We start from the raw sequence: 9,358 nt of genomic DNA on the forward strand, positions 1-9,358 counted from the left end.
ATCATCATTATATATAATATCTTATCATAAGCTGTTGTTTTTGTTTCTAATTCTTCTATTATTTGGTTTTCTATTGATGTCATATAATCTCTTATAGTTCTTTTAGTATGAAATCCTATGTAATTCCAAATGTCTCTTCCAGACAATTCACTAAGTTTTGGATTAGTAAAGGCTTCTAATAAAAAGGAATTCAACCAATTTTCGAAAATTTCTTTTTCATTCTTTTTACAGTCTAAGTCAAGCATTCTTTCTCCTTCCATTTCCTGGATTTTAGGGACGTATTTTGATGGTATTTTTGTATATTTTGAATCTTTATTTATAAACCCTTTTTTTAAAAGCATAATTATCAAAACCTGTTTCCCATTTAAATTGAGATTGATTATCCTTAGATGTTCCAGCTTCATTTTTTACTTGTATTGGAATTGTTGGTTCTTCGTCACTTGAATAATCTAGAATGTGTTCTTCATTTTCTATATTTTGAGCATTTACAAAGTATGATGAAGATGTGGGGAATCATTTCCATGGTAGCATTTTTTAGAAATTCCATGTGAAAAGTAAGTTTTTTCAGGTTTTTGAAGTCCTTCAATAAAACTTATAGTAAAATAAAGATTTTGAGAAAAATCATTTTGTATTGATTTTAAGAATTCAGTGTCATTACAATTAACATTGGTTAAAATCATTAATTTTTGATCTATTAGTTTTGATAATTTAATTATTTCTTCTCTTAAATCTTCTAATTTACTTTTTTCCATTAGGTGACGCTTTTCTTTATGAAGAGTTACGGTTTTAAGTTAAAAGTGTGATTTTAGAATGTGTGGTTTAGATTTTGCCACGTAAGCACATCTTTAAAACAACATCTTTACCATATATTTCTCCCTCAAAATAACATGAAATAAACGAGTCATGTGAATAAAGCAATTGGTACTTTGGTAGTAGGTGGGATTCCGTGAATGCATTCATCTTTATAACTCATGGAAGACACCGAATACAGAGAAGAAGTAAAGTGACTCAAAGTAGTAGCAGCCATGGCTTCTAATAATCAAGTGCTGCTTCTTGCATTCACACTCACACTCACACTTTTCTTGCAGCTTCTACCATCTCAGATTGAAGGTATTGGTGCAAAAGTTGAAAACCTTCCTGGTTATGATGGACCCCTTCCCTTTCATCTTGAAACCGGGTACGTTCATTATTATCGTATCACCTGTTGTTCTCAAAATCTTACTAAACATTCTTTTGAATAACAAATGAAGTAGAAAGATATCTGAAAACAATCAGAAACATGTATTATTCAACATTTTCTTTAAGTTAGTATATTTTTCCAATTCCATTTAGCAATTTTAACGAACAATGTTTGGATCTGAGGAAAAGTTATTATTATTATTACAGGTATATTGGGTTGGGGGATTCAGATGATGAGATGCAAGCTTTCTACTATTTTATTAAGTCAGAGAATGATCCTAAGAATGACCCTCTTTTGCTATGGCTCACTGGTGGCCCCGGTTGTTCTTCATTTTCCGGCCTTGTTTATCAAATAGGTGATCTTCAATTCTATTTCATAACATTTGATTAAATTTACCCCCATTTTATGGTGAAAACTCATGTACAGTCAATTTCACATGAAGTTTGATAGCTAAAAACAGTTGATTTGACTAAATTTTTATCTAACGATTTTCAGTTATTAACATCGCTCGAAGTTGACTGCACTTGAGTTTCTATCACATTTTATTTCCTCAATCTGTTCTTTAAAACAATGTGTTAAATGGCACTTCTTGCCGGTTTTATTTATAAAAACGAGCTAATGTATGAGATTGAAGCATAATACAGCATTTACAAGACTTCATTTTTCTCATTTTAGCATAAATGTTACTGCATTTTGAATCTAAGCTTCATTTCGAGTAAAATCCAAGGTTATGAAACCGAATCGAACCGATTGGTTCACTAGGTTAGTCAAAAATTGGTTATCAAACCGAGTTAGTTCATAACAAAAAACCAGTTACAAGCAAATCGTAGAAAAAAAAAAGTATAAATTGGTTAAACCGAGCCAATTTTTAACGGTTAACTGGTGTAAAATATATAATTTATACATAAATATATATTTTATTATATTCAATCAAACTCTTCACTAGTTCAGCGATTCATTTTTACAACCTTGGGTAAAATCAAATTGTAGTCCATTCACCAATGCTTGTTCCTCTTGAGCAAGGTTTCATGTTCGAGTCTTGCGGACGGATAAATGTTAACAAAAAAGGAAAGGTTATATAGTCCACTTTTGGCATAGACTTTTCAACCCTGCAGAATCATTTTGCAGGAAATTGGAAGCCAAGGTTGTGAAATTTGTTTTCCTAAGAAAAATGCGAAATTGCAGGTCCAATGAAATTCAAAATTGAGGAATTTGATGGGAGCTTGCCTAAGCTCATCCCGAGGCCACAGTCATGGACAAAGGTAACTATTCGTCCTCAATAATTATTTGGTTTGTTTAGTAGTAATAAGACTATTTATTTTAGGTTGTGGTTGTAATAAACTGTTTTTCTGCTATCTTCATGGTTTTTCTTTTTTCTCAGGTGGCTAACATTATTTTTGTGGATTTGCCAATGGGAACTGGATTCTCCTACGCCAAAAATGTCCTTCCCCATCGAAGTGACTGGAAGTTTGTTCACCAAACCCATCGATTTATTAGAAAGGTAAAGTCACAATGCTTATGAACATGTCACTTCCAACATACAGAGTGTGATATAAAACTTTGATAATGTATTAATAAGGTATGGTATTTTTGTGTCTTAATCTTTGTAGTGGCTTGCTGAGAACCCGATCGCTGATGGTAATGAATTACTAATTATCAATGTGTATGATGCATATGTTTTAGAATCAATAGCAAATATCTTCATGCCACCCAAATTTTGCAAAATTTGGGTCCTATTTCTTCTCTACAAAGTTTGACTCATACATAGTCATAATTAAACTTACTGTTATTGTATGCATCAACAAAGGAACACAACTAACTGATATTATATTTCCTTAACTAACAGGAAATGAAAGAGGTCTCGAACCCCGGATAAATCTCCAGGTTTATAAACAGTTCCTCTGCTTATGTTTTCACTACTAACAAGAGTTAAGAAAGTGCATTTTTGCTCTTTGAACTATGAACCATGAAGCCTAAATTGTTCTTAAACTTTACAGGGATATATACTAGGAAACCCACTAACATCAGGATTAGAAGATAATGATCGGATCCCATATGTTCACGGAATGGGGCTTATTTCTGATGAACTCTACAGGGTAGTAATATTTTTCTTCAAGCATTCAATGAAATTGGTTACTAGAATGAAATGCCAGTGATTCTAACATGTTTGTTATCTATGGATACAGTCCTTGAAAAGAACTTGTCATGGCAACATTATAAATGTGGATTCTACAAACAAATTGTGTCTAAATGACATACAGTACTATCATGAGGCAAGTGATGATGATGACTACCCTTAATTTTGCTATATGATCTTTATTTATTTACTTCTTTCTAGTCTTTCTTGTTCGGAATTTGTTCACCATATGGGTAAAACTTTCATTGTTTCTTATCTTTTCCAGCTTCTTGAAAATATTGAGTTGTACAACATTTTGGAGATATATTGTGTTGATGAGAATATCAAAGGAACAAGACGGAACCCAAGGAGATCTCTGGCTCAGAAGATAAAGGCACCTTTGAGTTCTCCGGTCACAGTGCCGGATATGCGCTGCCAAGTAACTTTCTTTTGCATATCTTGTATAATTTCATAAAAAACATTATGTGCACACTAAAAATCAGTCACTATAAATAGGTGTGTAGTTTAATTATTTTAATGTAGTTTTGTATTTTAATATTTATACTATACAAGTGATTGATTTGGTGGCTGAATTTTGGTATAGACTTATCATGGTTGATAGTTTCATACATATTTTGGCCAAAGTGTTTTCAAAATATGATCTGAACCTTGTTTTTTTTACCTGTTGTAGATTTATGGTTTCTTCCTTGGTACGGAATGGATGAATGACCCTGCTGTCCGTAAGGCACTGCATATTCGCGAGGTTTGTATTATTTTCTGGTTTAAAATTCTAATAAAGTATTAATTAAGGTTTTCAATTAGATATTTAAAAATCATTAGATGACAATTTAGTCAAACTTTGTTAAATTATCTAATGGTTTTCAATTATTAACTTTATATCAAGACAACTGCACATGGGTTTTCACCATTAATTAATTATCTTCTACTAGTGTTATCCTTTTTATTAGTTATTGCTGTTTCAATGTTTGTATCGCCACTTTTTATTAATTACTGTTTTACAATACTTGTTTCATTAACCTTGAAATCGTATATCAATGTTCTGCAGGGAACTATAGGGAAATGGAACCGGTGCTATAGTGACGATTATGTATTTGACATCCGTAGCAGCGTTCCGTTTCATGCGAATCTAAGTGCAAAAGGCTACCCTTCCTTGATATACAGGTGAAGATTACTGCATTCTAAATCGGTTCCTATTTGTCTGAAAACTGTGCTTTTTGTTTTCTTTCATAGCTGATTTTGTGTCACCATTGATGTTATCTTGACAGTGGGGATCACGATGCAGTAGTTCCTTTCTCGTCGACTCAACGATGGATAAGGTCTCTAAATTACTCCATTGTAGATGATTGGAGGCCATGGTATTTAAATGACCAAGTTGCAGGGTATGCTATGAAACTTTTATACAACATGAAAGAAATAGATATAATATTAGGAAGCAAATACCAAAAAAATCTATCGATCATAGTTTACCTTTTTTTTCCCCTCTTCAATTTAATATTTTATAGCATTTATCAAGCACACTAGCTATAAAGCTACGTTTGGAAGGGAGACTGAGACGGAAAAACAGAGACTAAATTAGTCTTTGTATTGTATTTGGTATAAAATATAATAGACTAAGTTATGTCTCAATATTATGTTTAGTGTTAGATAAAAATGAGATTAAAGGATAGATTTAGAATTTAAAAAGTTAATAAGGATATTTTTGAGAAGAAATATCATTAAAGTTTTAGTTTCTATCTCCAAAAACTTCAGTCTCTATGTCTTTACTTTATGGAGATATTGAAGGGACTAAACTTTTGTATCTTAGGATTAAAATTTTAGTTTTAGTCTCTAGCCATCAAACACAATACTAAGTCCTAGTCCTCATTGTTAATCTCAGCATCTGAAAACAACCGCTACTTAAAGAAAGCATGCCTCCAGATCTTTATGAGATTTTTTCCTTTCATGCAGATACACGAGGACTTACTCGAATCAAATGACATTTGCAACTATAAGAGTAAGAACAAATTAAACTCTCGTATCATAGTTTATAAGTGCTCATGATTTATTTAGAATACATTTAGGATATTATAGATTAATATAGTATCTAAATATATTTTACATTCAATTTATATATGTAGTTTGATACTAGGTCTATTATTATTAGATTATATTTTTGTCCTATAAATAGAAAATTTTTTTCTAAGTATTTGAAAATCAAGTTTATTCTTGAGTTATTATGACATTCTGGTTGAATTCTAAATTATTTGGACAATCTTTCTAAATCTAATGGGTCCAGTTTCTTGTGAATACATCCTTAAGATGTTGCCACATGGCAGCCAAGTTCTTGTTGCCAAAAAGTGTTTCTGAGTGGTCGATTCTAGCAAACCACATGTCACTCGAGTGTGTTGCCATGTGTCTCTGATGTAACAATGATGATGTATCATGCTGATGTGGCATTCATCTAGTATTCTCCTATGTTTTTTTAATTTGATATTTGATTAATTTTATCATTATGATTAGATTGTATCAAATTGTATTCTTGATGTATAAATATCAAGCTTACTTTTTAATTACAAACTCAAGTTATTACATTTTCACATTATCTAAATATCAAGCTTACTTTTTAATTATTATTATGAAATCTAACCAATTTAAGTTTCTTTTTTTTTTTTATTTGAGAAGTTGTCTAATTTATTTATTTTTTTCACCTTATTTAATTGCAGGGTGCAGGGCATACAGCTCCAGAGACCAAGCCGGACGAAGGTTTTGCAATGTTCGTTAGGTGGATATCTAATAAGCCTCTTTAGCTTAGCCACACAGATGCAAGAAATCTTGGTTACACATTGAATTCTGATTAGTCATTAGTCAATATTAGTCTGAGATAAGTTCGAATTGTTCTACAAATTGTTTTTAAGTTTATCAATTGCGAATTTGCGAAAAATATTTCGTGGACTAAGTGAACCACGCCCATTTATTCGAAGATCTAAAATTTTGTTCCTTGCTCTCCGTATTCTTTGGAGAAAATCCTTATAGTAGTACTGTGATTCATTTCGTTATTCGATTTGGTTCTTTAGATTCTAATTTTATTATAGTGGTATTTAGATTGAACTTGGGATACTATAATAGTCCTTGGATTCCTTTGTAATGAGTCAGCAATTGCAGTGACGACATAGCAGTCCATTGCCATGTTGGATGCTGCAACCGCCATCTTACGTGGTCAAATTCAAATTTCGACCCAATTGGGTCCTTTCCTATACAATTCTAATTCATCTCCATGACTTTTTATTAGATTAATTATTCGATTGATTTTTATAGTTTCGTAAAATTTTTAATTAAGTTTTTATATATTTTTTTAATTGAATATCTGTACAATTTTTTTAATTAGATTTTTTTTATAGTAATTGATTTAAGTTTATAGAGATCTAACTAAAAAAATTAGTGTAGAGATCTAAATAAAAAAAAATATAGGAATCCAATTGAAAAAAAATTTTGGTGTAAGAACTCAATTAAAAAGAAAAAAATATATAAGGATTTAATTAAAAATTTTGCAAAATTATAGTGACCAACAAAGTAGTTAAATCTTTTTATTATTATCAAAGGCTCGTCTTTTTAAAAAAATGGTAAAATATATTTTTTATCCTTAAAATTTGGTAAAATTTTTAAAAATATTCTTAAGTTTTATTTTGTTTCAATTTTGTCCTAAAAATTTTCAATTTGCATCAAATATATCCTCGACCGTTAAATTTTCAAAAAAATTTAAGACCAATCTAACCATAATGTATGAAAATTATGCTTGATTTACTTGTATTAAGAGTTATTTTTATAAAATTGTTATTAAATTGGTCTTAAATTTTTTGAAACATTAGCCTTCAGGAAATTTTTGTTTAAGAGCAATTATACCTATATAAGTATGATAAGCATAGCTTCATTGAGTTGATCATTTCCGACGGGATTTACACATGTTTTCACTTTGGAGCAGCTTATTCAAAGATTCAGATGCACATAAAATTTCTCCATCCTAAAGAACAAGCACATGAAAGGTTTGGGGCTTCTTATAATATGTGAAAAGTACCAAAGTATAATGCTAAATAAGCTAAGCAATACCTACAAGAAGTAGTAATGAAAATGAATTAGAATTATATAAAAAGGAGAGACCAAATTGGGTTGAAATTTGAATTTGGTCAATTAGTCATTGCAGCGTCCAATGTAACAATGAAGTGCTATGTCATTAGAAATGGCAATACCACTCGAATTCGCAGGTACTCACCCTGTTTCTATTCGTTCGGAGCGGATAACCGGATCAAATTTTTAGCAAGGCGGGTTTTTGTGAGGGGCGGAGCGGGATCAGGTTTAGGTAATACCCACCCCTATCCGTCTCGCTATATATATAATATATATGTAAAAGAATTAGTAAATGATTAATAATATTGTATCATATTTAAATTTTTACTTTAATTTATATTATGTATGTGATGATGGTTATATAAATTTTGAAATTTAATTTTATTTATTGGATTTTAATAATTATTGGGGTGGGTAGGAGCGGAGCGGATACCCGCAAAGACGGGTTAGGGTTCAACATTTTACTACCCGCAGGTAGAAGTAGGACGGATTCAGGTTGTTGTACGGCGGGGTGGGGTCGGGTAGAGCAAAAACCCGCCCCTACCCGCCCCGTTGCCACCCCTACATGTCATCACTGCAATTTCTGACTTATCATCTAAAAGGAGTTTAAGAACTACTACAATCATAGTTGTAAGAACTGAACTGGTGATCAAACCGATTAGACTATTGATTAATTAATTTACTGATTCAACTGATAAATCGTTGGATGAACTAATTCCACATAAATAAAAAATATAAAATAGTCAAACATTTAAAAAATTTAAAATATATATCTTCACCAACATTTTAAGAACAACCAAATCTCAAATTTTAAAGACAACTAATACAAAGATAGATATAAAATTAGTTAATACTACTATAATAGTATCTTAATTTGACACAATGAGAATAACAATCAATAATATCAGTAATTATCAATACTAATATTCAAATAGATAACTTCAATCATAACACTAACATTGAAATAGATAAAGTAAATTAATAAATTTTTAATAAAGTATATATTTCTATTAATAATAGTACATAATAAAAATTATAATTAATTCAAAAAATATAAAATATAAAATTAAAATTAAATTAAATATTTATAAAATTATTTAATTCATTGGTTTACGATATAATTAGTCTTTGTTATATATAACATTGAAAAGCATAGCACTAGAGTGGCAATTAGGAGACACTGCAACCAAGAGGTTCCTTGTTTGTGGCTCTACCATTTTGGAATTTTCCAAAATAACACATGCTAACAGGTGGACAAATAACACGTTGGAAGACCGTAGGCTGTACTGAATCACGGATGGAGATGCGGTGCTATGGAGCAGCATAGAGTGCACAGTTACCATATCGATTTTGGGCAGTTCTCATCAAATTTGACCGATTTTTGCTGATTCTCACTGGTTTATATCAATTCTCATCTTTAAACGGTCGAAAAAAATGAACTGAACCGATTTATAATCAAGTTCATTAGTTTTTCAGTGGAACTGGTCAATTCAATTCGATTTTTACAACTATGACTATAATAATATTAGAATATTAAAGATCAAATCATATAATAGTGTGAATTTCAAGAACTACTACAGAAATTTACTCTATTTTTTCTTTTTTTTTTTTGTCAGTTTCTAGACTAAAAGAAAGCCCAGACCAACCCTATACACGACCCGGCTTTGGACCCGGCGCTGGATGCATCCTCCTTCCCCAAACTGCAGCGGCTGCTCCTATCCTGGTGCCTTATCCCGTTTTGAATCCTATCTTCACGCCGTTCGTTTTCTGTATCTACTTGCCGGAACTTTTACTTGAGTCTTCAACATCGTCACTACTATTGGGTCTTCACCATGTCACCACTACTCTGTCCAAATCCTATCTACTCTATTCTTTTGACTTCCAAAAACATGCATTGGCATTTTGGGAATTAAGGTAGTAGTAAAATTTTTTTTTTTTTT

General features: G+C 31.1%; 2 protein-coding genes across 2 annotated transcripts; both read left to right on the forward strand.

Moving 5' to 3' along the window:
• The first annotated feature begins 1,025 nt into the window (after positions 1-1,025).
• Positions 1,026-2,937, forward strand: LOC127744967 (serine carboxypeptidase-like 15). Its single transcript, XM_052257878.1, has 5 exons — positions 1,026-1,177; positions 1,387-1,535; positions 2,366-2,442; positions 2,562-2,681; positions 2,791-2,937. The coding sequence occupies exons 1-5, from the start codon at positions 1,026-1,028 to the stop codon at positions 2,935-2,937; spliced, it is 645 nt and encodes a 214-aa protein (XP_052113838.1).
• Positions 2,938-3,026: 89 nt separating this feature from the next.
• LOC107475056 (serine carboxypeptidase-like 18) lies at positions 3,027-6,302 on the forward strand (the record flags this gene model as incomplete). Its single annotated transcript, XM_016094707.3, is given in 9 exon segments — positions 3,027-3,064; positions 3,178-3,276; positions 3,367-3,453; positions 3,583-3,735; positions 3,988-4,059; positions 4,363-4,478; positions 4,583-4,696; positions 5,265-5,310; positions 6,020-6,302. Coding segments are annotated over 9 exon segments (809 nt in total), but the record flags the coding sequence as incomplete, so codon positions are not given.
• Between the last annotated feature and the right edge of the window lie 3,056 nt (positions 6,303-9,358).

The sequence above is a fragment of the Arachis duranensis genome, chromosome 2, assembly GCF_000817695.3.
Source record: "Arachis duranensis cultivar V14167 chromosome 2, aradu.V14167.gnm2.J7QH, whole genome shotgun sequence".
NCBI classification, from domain to species: domain Eukaryota; kingdom Viridiplantae; phylum Streptophyta; class Magnoliopsida; order Fabales; family Fabaceae; genus Arachis; species Arachis duranensis.